This window comes from Lactuca virosa, chromosome 3 (genome assembly GCF_052849685.1).
Source record: "Lactuca virosa cultivar CGN04683 chromosome 3, Lactuca_virosa_CGN04683_v6, whole genome shotgun sequence".
NCBI classification, from domain to species: domain Eukaryota; kingdom Viridiplantae; phylum Streptophyta; class Magnoliopsida; order Asterales; family Asteraceae; genus Lactuca; species Lactuca virosa.
Window position 1 is genome coordinate 54,387,269 of NC_136428.1, and position 15,607 is coordinate 54,402,875.

General features: G+C 40.1%; 1 protein-coding gene across 1 annotated transcript; it reads right to left on the reverse strand.

Moving 5' to 3' along the window:
* Positions 1-495: 495 nt before the first annotated feature.
* On the reverse strand, positions 496-3,287 carry LOC145165721 (lipase-like). The gene is made up of 10 exons (XM_079084546.1): positions 2,957-3,287; positions 2,715-2,786; positions 2,182-2,261; positions 2,038-2,103; positions 1,835-1,950; positions 1,688-1,760; positions 1,445-1,606; positions 1,141-1,335; positions 975-1,063; positions 496-844 (listed from the first exon to the last, which is right to left on the reverse strand). The coding sequence occupies exons 2-10, from the start codon at positions 2,779-2,781 to the stop codon at positions 634-636; spliced, it is 1,059 nt and encodes a 352-aa protein (XP_078940672.1). The 5' UTR covers positions 2,782-2,786; positions 2,957-3,287; the 3' UTR covers positions 496-633.
* Positions 3,288-15,607: the final 12,320 nt, after the last annotated feature.

Below are 15,607 nucleotides of genomic sequence, written 5' to 3' on the forward strand. Positions count from 1 at the left end.
CATACACAGACCATGTCATCAGAAGCGTCATTAAAATCAAACCTTAATGAAGACTATGAGGCGAGGTGTTGTACTATTTTTGGACAACATAGAGATGCTTACTTTTTGCCCCTTGACATATATGACTATATTTAATACAATAACATTGTATTAAATGCTCTCGAGGATTTCATTTAGTGCGTTCAATATTGTAGTAGTGAAAAGGGTTAAAAAGTCCCAACTCATTAATTCAAATTACAACCGGACGAATTAAAGGTCTCATCTTTGGAGTTTGAAGACAATTTTTATAAATACAAATACCATTAAAGTTCTCATTGATGACGTCTTTACACATTTATTTCAAGAAAACCATTTTAGACTTGCAGACATTCAAGTCCAGTTCTCAATGCGATAACAATTGCATCAAGATCATTTATGTGATCTTTGCATTCTCATTATTTATATTTTAGAATGTTAAAGCATGGTGTGTGTGTGTGTGAGAGAGAGAGGGAGAGAGATTCACAATTGTGTCGATAACATCAAAGATTATCAAGAACTGTACATAGATAAATATTTACAATGAATGTCCCAACAAAAACCCACACATAACACAGCACAGCAATTGGCTTGGTAATAATATGCAATGCTAATGAATCAATGGTCGCTCATTTGTGGTTGTGATTTGGTTTTCGAGATAAACTTGGAAGGAGGAGATCTGGACAAGGCAAAATTCCCTTTGTCATCTACTTTTCCATAAGAAGATAGACTAGGGGCCATCACTATCCTGCATTTGCTTGATGTATCACACCCCATTTCAACACCAAAGTATGACAAATGATCTGATATACTGTTTCCAGATACTGATCTGAAATATTCATTTCTTCATCAAAACCTATCCACCAATATATATATATATATATATATATATATATATATATATATATATATATATATATATATATATATATCAATGACGGGTGTGGCTAAATTATTACCTGCTACAATCAGGGTCTTCACCAGATCCATCACATATCTTCTCAACTTCATAAATAAGAAATCCAAATCCAAGATTATACAGCCACACCTGCAAGAATCAGAATGCATTAATTATTTAGTTATAAGACTAGTGAGGGAAGGGAACAAGTCCAGAATTAAGGTTACCTCTCTTGGAAAGTGATGATAGGTCTTATGTGGTAAGTGCTGATAATAAGGGGGCAGATGTGGTACCAAATCATGTTCATGTGTCACTCTAAATGTATTTGGTACAACTTCACTATAATAAGATGCAAATGCAGCATTCCCAATTCGTGGCTGCCCAAATGTCATCACCTCAACATTATTCCCTCCATAAATCAGCTGCATTTATTTTATTTTTTAATTTTTTAAAATATATTCTTCAATTTACCTTCAAAAGATAAAACATATTATATATCACCAACAAAAATATATATATTATTATTACTACCGCAAGATCAAGCCCACAAAAAGCAGCCATGGCCCCACCCATTGAATGCCCAGTCACCATAATCTTGAGGTCTCCATACATCTCTTTTGCTCTACTAACACCATCTAGAATTCCAGACCTCACAATTGTATTATTGTAAGCATTAAAAAACCCATGATGCACCTGAAACAACAAAAGATGAACCAATCATCATCACATCACAAATTCACAATAGCATAAACATTACTAAAATAAAACACCCACCTTCCCATCTGTGCATCCAGGATATTCAAAATCAAGCTGTTTCCAGAATAAGTCCTCAATCCAATTCTGTATACTGTAACCATGCCAGTCTTCATGAGAAACGATAATCTATAAATAAAAGATCATCAAATAACAATAAACAAACACCTGGTTTCTTGAGTGCCTCTGAATGCAATAACAATTGCATCAAGATCATCTGCAACCCCAACAAAGGCCTGAAGGCAGTTCTCAACATCAACAATCAGCTCTAAAACTTCAAAACCCTGATTCAAGATAACAACAAAATCAGCATAATTTGAAGAGTACTGTTTTTCAGTTTTCATGTATTATAATTATAAACTGCCAAGTACCGTGGTCAGGCCATCACATCTTGAACAGGTCCAAGTAAAAAGTTGTGTTAAATCTGACATGTAAACCTGCATTTTGGTTTATCATTAATTGTTCTACTTAACTTAATTACTCCATAATATCCCATAGTGTCATGTTGAGCTTACTGCAGAAGCATATTCCACCAGAATTGTGGCGAGTGTGTGATTGTAAAGTGGTGAGGGAACCTTATTCTTGATTTCAAGTCCTGTGTCCATAAAAAAAAAAAAAAACTTAATGAATAAGTAAATTCGTGGTACTTTCTGAGCAAAAAGAAACCCCAACACAGAGATGTAGACATCTACAGATCAAAAAAAAGATTCTAAATACATAATCAATGGTGGTTGCTCTTATGTTATCGACTCTCATTCCCCAATATCCAATTGAATAAAGTTTTAACCCTAGTGTACTCAAAAAGGGTAAAAACATGGAAAAGAATAATTGAGGTTACAGAAAGTCTTCGTACTGTCACCTACATGGCCCCTCACCAAAAGGCAAATGAAAGTTTGTGTATAAAGGCTCCCTACCCCATCTCTGAAGAAGCAAAGAACCTTGGTGAGGTAGCTTTTTGTGTCATTATAAACCAATAATGAACAAGCTAGAAACACAAACACTAGGGCACCGAGAAATCAGAACCTAAGTAAGGTACATCAATTATTACCTCTGCCAGTTGAACCAGCAAATAAGCACATGATAATCAGCAACGTCACCCACCGTCTTCGCTCCATATAAACTGCAAACAAGTTCCAGAACCGTCAAACAAGTGTTGGATTGATCTAAAATCCAAAACCCTCGTTGTAGACAGAAAACAAACGAACAAACCAAACAAGAACAAAAGGTTGAAGATTATGAAATATAACAAGAATTAAATACGCTGCTTCAGGGTAAAACACAAATACAAACCTAATTCCCAGATCGCCTTGGCAGCCCTCGAGATATGGGGATGAATTGCAATGACAAATTGGTGATTATGTTGCCCCAATTGTAGTCTTGGATTGAAATTTTTAGTTTTCCGAGAATTTTCTATCTTCGTTCAATTGCTAACGTAAAAACGGAAGATTAATATTGGAAGCTTTGGAGTGATAAGGACGAGAATCAATGGCGTGTGCTTGGTGTTCATCTACCAGATGACTTCTAATAGGGCGGTTTTGAACGGTGAATTGTATTTATAAGCGGTACAATATTCGGTATTTGATGATCGTAACAACTTTTTTTTGGGCTCGCCACAACTTGCAAACAATACCAAAGTACAAATAATTGCATCATACCATAAACTTTTTTATAAGTTCGTCATAACATAACCGTTTATTGTAGACAAATTTTAAAAATGGCCCTTGTTGTTTCTAAAAGGTATCAATTCCAGGACAAGGTTGCTAAGCTATTCCGCTGATTCTTAGGCTAGAGGGGGATTGGTGTTGACACATGCCACATCAACTTTTTGCTAGCCCCCTAAGCTTTTGCCAAAAAAAATTTCGGCACCAACACAGTCAATGAAGGTAGTTCCCCATTATGATTTCTTTTACTTCCTCTAAATCCAGCTCGTCATCAATAGTTTGGTCAAAATGCCTAAGTTTCTAGTATCAACAGGTATGTACTACAACAAAATCACGTTTCTAATTTAATCTAGAACCTTTTTTTAAAATCTAACATTGATTTTTTAGTGGATTGATTGGTCGTTGAAGAAAGAATAATGAGATAACCAAATGGAAGGGGAGGCAAAAACGTTCATAGATGGCAAGTTTAGATATTATTTAGAGGATGTTTGTAACACCGTAATTTTTCAAACAAATTTTTCATTTTAAAATCATATAATTCTCATAACACATTTCATAAAAATCTCATTGGTTTAATTTACAAAACACGACTCCATAATTGTTTGATTAATAATCCAGGATCCTCAAAACATAGCTCTTTCACTGGTGTGTACAATCAAGCATGTGCCTTCCCCCGATCATGAGAAACCTGAAACACATAACACATAAAACGGTAAGCACGAAGTTTAGTGAGTTCCCCAAAATACCACACACACAGCTCATTAGCCACTCGAGGCTATATCACTGTAAGACCCTCCGTTCAATGTGTCTCGGTGGGACCCTCCAGTCCCACAGTTCGTTGGACCCTCTGGTCCGGTCTGTAAAGCTCCGCATGGCATAAATCACAAAGACATAATGCACAGCATAAAACATAAAGCAGGATAACATAATACTCAATGTAGGCACATAAGACCCTCAGGTCACACATAAGTACCACTCTAGGTAAAGTATAGTGAGAAGACTCACCTTGCAAGCAACAAGCAATCACCCTCGAACTCAAATCTCGAACTAGCCACTGCCTAACACATAGGGTAAATATCTCTAATTAATACTCGATTCTCAATAACCAAATGTTATTCTTCTCTCTCTAACTCTTGAATTGGGTAAAAGACCATTTTACCCCTCCATGGTCTCCATTACTCATGTTGACCAAACCCTAAAGTCAACAGAAGTCAAACTCGAGTCAACAGTCCATGTTTGACCCGACTCGCCGAGTGCACTAATGCGACTCGTCGAGTCCACTCGTTCCTCATAAGTCTCGTGAAGGTCTAGCTCGTCGAGTTAACCCCTAACTCGCCGAGCTATTGCACGGTCTAGCTCGTCGGGACAAACCCTAACTGACTCGTCGAGTCAGTTCATGGGCTCGGCGAGTCCCTTTGATCTGATTTCTCATTCAGACGATTTAAGGCAGATCTATCACTCTAAACACTAGATTTACTATCCTAAGGCTCGATTGTCACGTAAAGCTTCGATCTTTACGCTCATGCATGGTGGTTTTGCTCCAATCTACCAATACATGTTCTCACAAGGTGTTAAACACCATACTCCTCTCATGGATGAATAAAGTTGGGACCTTTGGGCTCTAGGGACCTCACAAGGTCCGGATCTGAGGTTTAAACCTCTTGATAACTTAGTATTCTCGAAGTCCCAAATCATATGTGGTGAAAACCCTAACTTCTCAAACTCATGAGATCCAACTAATAAGATGAGAAAGGTGTAGACTTTATACCTTCTACAGAAGCTCCAGGTGAAGAAATGCTAGATCCCATAGCCTCTTCTCGTTCCTTGCTTGTTGCTCACTCCTTTCCTTCCAAAGATTCACCAAAAACACTTGATATTAGCTCAAACACTCTCTCTTATCTTCAATGGCCGCTAAGGGTTTCACACAGGAGAGTTGGGCAGCTGGTGAGGCGCATTTGAGGTTATAAGTTTCCTTAAATAGGCCCCAACCCCCGGGAATTTAGGGTTTCCTCACACAGCACCAACTCGGCGAGTCGGCATACTGACTCGTCGAGTCCGCTCATTAAACCCACGCGGATGACTCGACTCTACTCGACGAGTTGGACTCACAACTCGTCGAGTCGCTCCATAAATCTCAGAATTTACTCTTACAATGATATATCTAAAAATCCGGATGTTACAATTCTCCCCAACTTGAATTAGATTTTTCCCTCGAAATCGCTCCTCCACAACACATAGATCGAACCCAAAATCCGAGAGCACCACCGAAATGATCTCATACCACACAGCTAACTTCCTCCATGGACACCTGAATCTAACAGGAACTCCCATCCCGGAAAAGGACACGCCCTTTTGCCGCTACGAAACCTTCTTCTGACTCTCCAGAATCTGGAAACTCTAGTGGCATGTCTCACTGCCAAATCGCCCTCTCAAGACATCACCATGTTATTCGCTCCTCGAGTAACAGTCCTCGATAACTCACTGTCCCTCTGATTCTCTCGTTGCGACTGATAAAAACAAGTCAATGCCCAAGAATTGGCTACCGATCACTCATACCAGACATATTAAACAATCCAGATCATACTCCAAGGGATGAAAGGGTCACATCACACCAGGGACCCGCTCATTGAACTACAATCAAAACCCATCTGAACAAAACGTACCCCAATACTCTGTTCTTAATACAAGAAAAAGATCATGCCCGTTCAGAGGTGTCCTCGGACCTCTATGAGCATAAGTCCCGTCTCCCTCCACATAACACCTTCAACACTGAGCACTAAATCGACTCTCGACCCAATAGTTGAACCTCCAAAGGTTACCCACTATACACCCAATAAGACGACTTATCGGCTTCCTTCTCACAGTGACCATCTCGGCCCGTCGTGACGCACAAGTCACGAAGTTCGCCTTACCCAAAGCGAATACTACAACACTATCTGAAGTCTCCTCTCTTCCAACCCCTGTCGTCTACTACCTACTAGTTTCGTGTGCCTCGTGGTCCTTCCCGACCCAATGAACTAGCTCACTCAAGTCTAAAACATCAGACGGAAACACATCTCCCTCAGAATGAGATCCACCCGAAATCTCAAACTGCTCGTCCTCTACACAGATAGAACTAAATTCACCCACCAGAGTCTGATCCGACACATAATTGGAACCACTCATCCCAATCTAGCACTCCACTCATGACCCATGCTCCACGATTATACGCACGTATTACACCTCGATCCGTCCGATTCGCGACAACCCTGCTCTATCTCAAAACATGACGGTTTTCGACCACCGTCGAGATCCCAGTTTCGCCTTTGGTTCGGCCCCCAGGTTCTCACAAACTCTTCTGGTAAGGCTACCCATGCCTAGGAGCCGCTCTGCATCATACCCTGACTAATAAGGTTGCGGCCCCCGCAGTCTTGCGATATTCTCTCTTTCTCTCTCGCTAGCTCATGAATGATTCGGCTCCCCGCAGTCTCACAATACTCTCTCTGACTCACGTATGCTACGACTCTCCGCAGTCACACGATACTCTTTTCTCTGACTCACATATGATGCGACTCTCCGCAGTCACACGATACCCTTTCTCTCACTGACTCATGGATGCTACGGCTCCCCGTAGTCTTACAACACTCTCTCACTCACTGACTCGCCATGGGATCACTTCATGGTTTTTCCCCGATAATCCTAAGTGATCACCCCCCCCCTACTCGGATCTACTCGCTCTCTTATCACCTCATAATCTCATCATCATATCATCACTACACTGAGTTCACTAACTCATGCTCCCCAACCCCAACATAGATAGGTGCACCCACCTACTCAGCTTATGCACCACCGCTCCTGATGTAAATTCTTGTAAGCAAGACACTTTTCTCAACACAGGTACACCCTTAGACACTCTCGTTCTGGCGACAATTAACTGATGGGTTCCCACTGGAGCAATAGTCACTCGGCACTCCACTTGCAAACTCAAATCTCAGAATAATCCAAAATTTTAGGGCGTCATACTCAGATACCCCGATACACCATCACTAAATCTCATGATGTCTTGTCTCATACACTGATCTTCCACTCACGACATCATACTCGGATACCACAATACACTCTTTCAAAATCTCAATGTCCTGTCTCATCCACTGATCTTCCACTTGCACAGCTCGCAACCTCGAAATACTCCAACTCACAACTTGACACACGGAGGAATCGTCAATGTCAGGAACCCGTTGACGACCATCCGAAACCCCATCCTCTATGGCTCAAAACCCATGCGAGAATACTCATACCGACTCTGAAGTTGACTGCCCAATCAACATTTACCCTTCCCAGAGTGCATATAACAACCCATACATTGAACCAAAAATTCTCCACCGCCGAAACCATCCTTACGAGCCACCCACCTCGAATTTACCATTACAACCTCGAAGAATTCCTAACCACCACAAGGTTTCCAACCAATGACCACCTGCCGTGGAGACACTCATTCCTTCCTAAACACGTACAACATGCATTATCTCGCTCTGCACCTCGCCTTGATCACCAACAACCCTGGACTCCTGTATCCACACCGCAGGTCACTATATCCAGTCCTCTAACCGCTATTGAATAAACCAATGATACTCTCAATACAATGCCCGGTTCTCCCCCACTCAGGGCTCGAACCATCACCATTTGGCACACCAACCATCTATTCTACAGACTGTCTCACCAGGTACATTACACCTGACTCTTGGATTCGTACAACGCAACACTCGATGATCTTCCGATGCAAACCAGAAATCTGAACTTTGGTAAGAAAGTCAATAAAGTATTGATTTCTAGAAGTCCAACTGATTTCTGAGTACATGTCAAAGCTAGTGTACATGCTTGGAGCATGGGACAACTAGTGTTTTTAATTCAAGTATAAAGTTGATAAAACCGAAACAATGAATAATGAGTAATCAGTATGGTGATAAATAAAAGTGTTTATTTATATTCATAGGGTTTGATACCATATTTGATTAATTTATTCTTCTGTTTCACTTTGCATGTTTTGACTTCCAGAATAACTAAGTCGCTCTTCCTGAATGATTAAGTTATTCAAACCATCCACAGTCGGTCATATGTTGGAAGTAGATATGAATCAAGACTGTCATGGGTTGGTTTGTAGAGGTCCAAGTTGGTGGACAAAGTGGTGCTACAACACTCATGAGTGCTCATAAGTTCTGAGTATTGGATTCAACCCGCGCTCATTTGAATCACTTCATGGATTTTATCACGAGTGATCATGAGACGATAATATCTTATATTCTTCAAACCTAGAGATATGAGTTGTTACTATGAGTTGGTTATACATTGATTGCACGAAAACGCATTGGTAACTCGATGTTATAAAACGTGCCTTTGTGTATGATTCAACAAGTAGTAGAACAAGCCATATGAGTCGAAGTTTATCCATTCCTTTTACCTTCGGGATAAAAGCGATATCTGTGGGCCCCTCGATGATTTAGCGATGACACATGTGAGTGCTTGGCCAAGCCAGGACTGATTTGATTTGTTCAATCAGTCAGTCATCATAAATCGAAAATCGGGAAACAACAAATGGACAGAGAGAATGATTATAATCCATGTCTCAGTCCATATGATATCTAGAATGGAGGAATATATGATCCCTTATCTAATGGACAAGTCATTGACAAGGTCAGAGTTCGACAGCGGCTTTAAGAGCTACGATTGCCAGTTAGGTTTTGAAGTCATACTCAATAATAGTTTTAGACTTATCCAAGTGGGAGACTATTGGATTAATGTCTAAGTCCATAACTATATTTGGTATATACATGACCCGACCCGGCATGGTCCATTTGGGTTGCACTTCACCGGCACAATTTATATGGATAGTCTTTTGAGAATAGTATATTTATGATTTATATTAATATATTATAAGTTCTAATATATTAATATGGAATCATATTATTTAATTAGTATTGATCAAGAATTAATTTAGACTTAAGTAAGTGATCAAAAAGAACTAATTAAATATGGACTCTTATATATATGGAATGGGCCAAGTTCATTTAGGTTGGGCTAAGCTTTCATGGATGGTCCATGGAGCTTTTAACCCATGGATCCTATGTAAATGAAAGGTCATGGGTATTAGGGTTTACATGGATGTAACCCTAATCCTCCATAATATATAAAGGGGTCCTTGGCTCACAAAATGGGCACAAGTGTGTGAAAATAAGAGTGAGCCGATTTTAGTGTGCATACATATTCTCTCAAGTTCTTCCAAGGTGTTTTGGTGATTTGTGATTCCATTTGAGGCTTCCACACTATTGGGGCTAAGCTCTTAAAGCTTGAAGACATCAAGCTACATCAAAAGGTATGTCATCTAACTAGAACTTTGTAGTATAGGTGCTTCATAATATGCTAGTTAGGATGAAACCTTGGAATAGTTAATATTTACATGTATAATAGAGAAAACATAGATCCAAGGTTTATAGGGTTGCATGTACACCATAGGAGTGTTAGAATGCTCAAAACCTAACACAACCAGCCTCTCATCGCAGAAGCCATCATAAAAGAAAGTGACCTTACTCTCACAGTCGATACACAATGTAGACAACGAGGGCTACCGCCCCAGTATACTCCTCTTGATCACTTGAAACTGCTGCTAAAAGTATGCCTGACTCGACTAAGACATCTCCTTGTCCTTATCTCAGTCTCTACTAATAGCTCTCCCGTGGTATATGGAATACCTCGCAGCAACCATACTGCCCAAACACTCTGGTGAAAAGGTTGAAACCCTATGCTAACCCACAGGGTTTACCTCCAACTCTGAAACTGGAAACTCAATATCTTATTTTGCTTCTCCCATGAAGCGGAAACAGTGCAACTCTCGTCACAGAAAGTGACATCTCAACTATCGGCTGATTGCTCAACTCAGGCCGCAACTCTCCATAAAATCTCATTGCTACTCATCCATGTGTCTTGCGACTCCAACTGGCATCTTACCAAAGAAAATATCTTCAAAACTAACTCGATTTCCCTCTCCAGGTATGCTCCATTAAACTCGCTCGACATGGCCCTCTGGCCCCACACTCTATCATATCTGTTCTCAGTCTAATCAATCACAATGGGATAACTGGTTATGCCAGAAGCACTAGCCACCACGAATCATGGTACTCGAACCATGCAGTCTCCTCTTAATCTGCTACGAATCATGATACTCGAACCATGTTAGTACCCCACTCTGCTACAAATCGCTTCTCAATCTGCTATGAATCATGGTACTCGAACCATGTTATCACTTCTCAATCTGCTACTTAGAACCTCTGGGATTCTTCCTGTTTAGAGTACGGGTCCTCTGCTTTCAGTAGTACGGGCCCATACTACCTGCCACATCTACCCATACTTTCCACACGGATCGTCCCAGATTTCCTAAGTAGATGCTCAACCTCCTTGATCACCAATCCCGATATGTATGGTCGCTATATAGCGAATACTCTCCTCTATCAACGTACTCTTCTGACTAAAGTCACCTCTCAGGCTCTTCTTAGGTTCTCACACTTCTCCGCCAACTCGGTAGTTGACTCCCATCATCAAGAGTTCCACAAAGCACAAAGCAAGCAGCATTCGGGCATCGAATAATCTCCACCAACACGCAAAACCACTCTAGGCTACAACTCCACTTGCTCTACTCACACTCAAAAGGTATCACTAAACTCAAGCAACCCTACCTCTCACGGGTATCTCATTAATCCCTCAATAGACCCCTCAATTTCTCATCTAGGTATCTCTCCTAGATTACTCCTCTACTCAAAGTTCTTTCTAAAAGATTCCTGCTGGATACTCTTACTCCTCACATACTCAAAGCACATCACAAATAGCAATAATTTCTAGGCTAAGGCATCACAAATCAGGCATCTCTAGCCCTAAAATATGAAATACCTAGCCTACCTTCTAGCATGCATTACTAATATCTCAATCATAACTTATAACACAAATAAGTAAGGGTACTTTGGGAAATCACCGTTCGGGCTCTGGCTGATTGTACACACTGCTCCTTCTCGTTTTCTCTTAGAAACTCTTACTCGTTATAAAAAAATCTTTTCTTTTTGAAAACTTTTCTCAAATGCTCAGTTTGAGTCCAGACTTACCCGAAGGTGCATCCGAATCCCTCAAACCAAGGCTCTGATACCAACTTGTAACACCGTAATTTTTCAAACAAAATTTTCATTTTAAAATCACATAATTCTCATAACACATTTCATAAAAATCTCATTGGTTTAAATTACAAAACACGACTCCATAATTGTTTGATTAATAATCCAGGATCCTCAAAACATAGCTCTTTCACTGGTGTGTACAATCAAACATGTGCCTTCCCGCGATCCTGAGAAACCTGAAACACATAACACATAACACGGTAAGCACGAAGTTTAGTGAGTTCCCCAAAATACCACACACACAGCTCATTAGCCACTCGAGGCTATATCACTGTAAGACCCTCCGGTCAATGTGTCTCAGTGGGACCCTCCAGTCCCACAGTTCGTTGGACCCTCTGGTCCGGTCTGTAAAGCTCCGCATGGCATAAATCACAAAGACATAATGCACAGCATAAAACATAAAGCAGGATAACATAATACTCAATGTAGGCACATAAGACCCTCAGGTCACACATAAGTACCACTCTAGGTAAAGTATAGTGAGAAGACTCACCTTGCAAGCAACAAGCAATCACCCTCGAACTCAAATCTCGAACTAGCCACTGCCTAACACATAGGGTAAATATCTCTAATTAATACTCGATTCTCGATTCTCAATAACCAAATGTTATTCTTCTCTCTCTAACTCTTGAATTGGGTAAAATACCATTTTACCCCTCCATGGTCTCCATTACTCATGTTGACCAAACCCTAAAGTCATCAGAAGTCAAACTCGAGTCAACAATCCATGTTTGACCCGACTCGCCGAGTGCACTAATGCGACACGTCGAGTCCACTCGTTCCTCATAAGTCTCGTGAAGGTCTAGCTCGTCGAGTTAACCCCTAACTCACCGAGCTATTGCACGGTCCAGCTCGTCGGGACAAACCCTAACCGACTCGTCGAGTCAGTTCATGGGCTCGGCGAGTCCCTTTGATCTAATTTCTCATTCAGACGATTTAAGGCAGATCTATCACTCTAAACACTAGATCTACCATCCTAAGGCTCGATTCTCACGTAAAGCTTCGATCTTTACGCTCATGCATGGTGGTTTTGCTCCAATGTACCAATACATGTTCTCACAAGGTGTTAAACACCATACTCCTCTCATGGATGAATAAAGTTGGGACCTTTGGGATCTAGTGTTAGATTAATGTCTAAGTCCATAACTATTTTGGTATGTACTTGACCCGATTATGAGCATGGTCCTTTTGGGTTGCCTTCACCATAGCAATATGTAGGATGAATTAAGGAGAAAAAGGTTTAATTATGATTTATTAATATATTATAAGAATAATATATTAAATGAGAAATCATATTGTTTAATTAATATTAGTCAAGAATTAATTAAGAATTAATTTAGTGGCTAAAAGAGATTAATTAAACTTAGGGGGCTGGATTTGTAATTATAAGATAATTGCAATTGGGCTATGGATTACCTAAATAATACAGGTTGGACGAATTCTATGGGAAGCCCATAAGGAATTCGTGCAAGGGATATGTTAAAGGAGTCCATGGGCTGCTTAGGGCTTAAGCAACCAGATTAGGGTTTCCTAGTTGTAAACCCTAATAGCCTACATGTATATAAAGGACCCTTAAGCCCCAAAAACGTGGTGAACTATTCCTTTAGGGTTTCCAGCCGTTTTTGGTGCCTCCTTTCTCCTCCCTCTTCATCCAAGTTGCTTAGTGGTGTTTGTGACTCCATTAGAGGTGCAACACTTGAGGCACTAAGCTTTCTAAAGCCAATCAAAGCAAGGAATTGATTGTTATTACTATATAACAATCAAAGGTAATTACTAAACCCTTATTTCAGTTCTTATATGATAGATCTAGGGTTTATGGCTTTGGATTATCAATTGCATGTTCATTAGACAAACTAGATCCAAAGCTATTAGGGTTTGCATATACACCATAGGATTGATGTATTGCTCGAAACCCATCATCTAGGGACCTCACAAGGTCCGGATCTGAGGTTTAAACCTCTTGATAACTTAGTATTCTCGAAGTCCCAAATCATATGTGGTGAAAACCCTAACTTCTCAAACTCATGAGATCCAACTAATAAGATGAGAAAGGTGTAGACTTTATACCTTCTACAAAAGCTCCAGGTGAAGAAATGCTAGATCCCATAGCCTCTTCTCGTTCCTTGCTTGTTGCTCACTCCTTTCCTTCCAAAGATTCACCAAAAACACTTGATATTAGCTCAAGCACTCTCTCTTATCTTCAATGGCCGCTAAGGGTTTCACACAGGAGAGTTGGGCAGCTGGTGAGGCGCATTTGAGGTTATAAGTTTCCTTAAATAGGCTCAACCCCCGGGAATTTAGGGTTTCCTCACACAGCACCAACTCGGCGAGTCGGCACACTGACTCGTCGAGTCCGCTCATTAAACACACGCGGATAACTCGACTCTACTCGACGAGTTGGACTCACAACTCGTCGAGTCGCTCCATAAATCTCAGAATTTACTCTTACAATGATATATCTAAAAATCCGAATGTTACAATGTTACACAAATTGTCTTTATAAAAAGAAAAAAAAATACAAAAAAGAAAGGGAAATGTAACCATGACCCAACAAACTAACACATTTAATTTTAAAAGGTCCATTTTTTTTGGCATCGTAGGGGTGTATACTTGATTTTTAAGTTTTAAAAAGTCCTTAATTTTGAATTTCTTAACTTGTTGCAGTCAACAAGTTTAATATCCATTTCATTAAATGATTTCACCACTACCATCCATAACCACTGAAGCCACCATATACAACCACCTGATGTTAACAACTACCAGAAGCTAACAACGATGAAGAAAACATTAATGGTAGCAGAGATATTGCAACTTGGTAATTCCAACTATTCGGAATCACTCTGCAGCAAAATCCTGAATCATAATATGGGAAGGATGTGAAATATTTGTAGTGGAATCAATCTACACCTACATGAAAGATTTCAGGTCACCACCAACACCACCATCGGACACCTACCTCTCCCACCACCGTCCACCATCATTGTGAACACATATTGAAAATCTAATAAACCCAGAACACTAAAAAGCCCAGGAAAATTCAGATAATCTACAATCAAACATTAATCCAAACCACCACCGTCTCTAACAAAAATCAAACCAATAATCCTGTTGTTTGGAAGTGAAGGGGTGAAACAAAAACCAACCTTTCAATACTTGTCCCATGACCATGACTAGGTTCTTAGCGACCACCATCTGTGGTGGATTAGCAACCATCGTCACCGTCGTTTGTAGCGGATCAAAAACCAATGCCGTTGTCTGTGGCGGATCAACAACCAGCGCCGCTGTCGTTTTCGTCTGTGGTGAATCACGACCATCGTCGTCTTCGTTTTGTAGCGAATCAACAACCATGATCGTCGTCTGTGGCAGATCAACAAGCATCACCGTCATCGTTTCCGTCCTTCAGATCTGGTAAAACTAGGGCTACAATTGAAATCTTTCCCGAATCATAAACGATTATGTGTAATGGATGCATAGTCAATGGTATCGATTTTTCGATGGTTGATAAGTTGGTCGGGGGCAAAAGCATATTAGCTGTGGTGGCGGTTTGGTGGTTAAGGAGAGTGTCATAGATGAAGGTGAATAGAGGAGTACAGTAAACATAGCTGATGGTTGAATTTTGAAGTGGTTTAAATTATGGGTCCTATTGTCAGCAGGCAAAGGGAATCCATGGTGGAAATAAGCAAGCCACATCATTTGATATTATTTATATATGGCGGGAACAGGTTAAAATCAAGTTTACACCCCTAAGATGCAAAAAAAAAATCAAGTTAAAATCATTTGATATCATTTAAAATCATTTGATATCATTTAACAGGTTAAAATCAAGTTTACACCCCTAAGATGCAAAAAAAAAGAGAGAGAGATCATAGAACTTTTAAAACAAAAGGTGTTAGTTTATTGGGTCATAGTGACATTTCCCCCAAAAAGAATGGTAAATTGGTTATTTTGTGTGTTTTTAACGGTGTTAGTCAAAAAGACCAACCATGTAAATTTTAGAAACCTTAAGAACTAATGGTGTAGCATTTTGTAATGTAGTTGGTACCTTTTGAAAACCACAATAATCAGTTCATGAAATATTGTCTTTA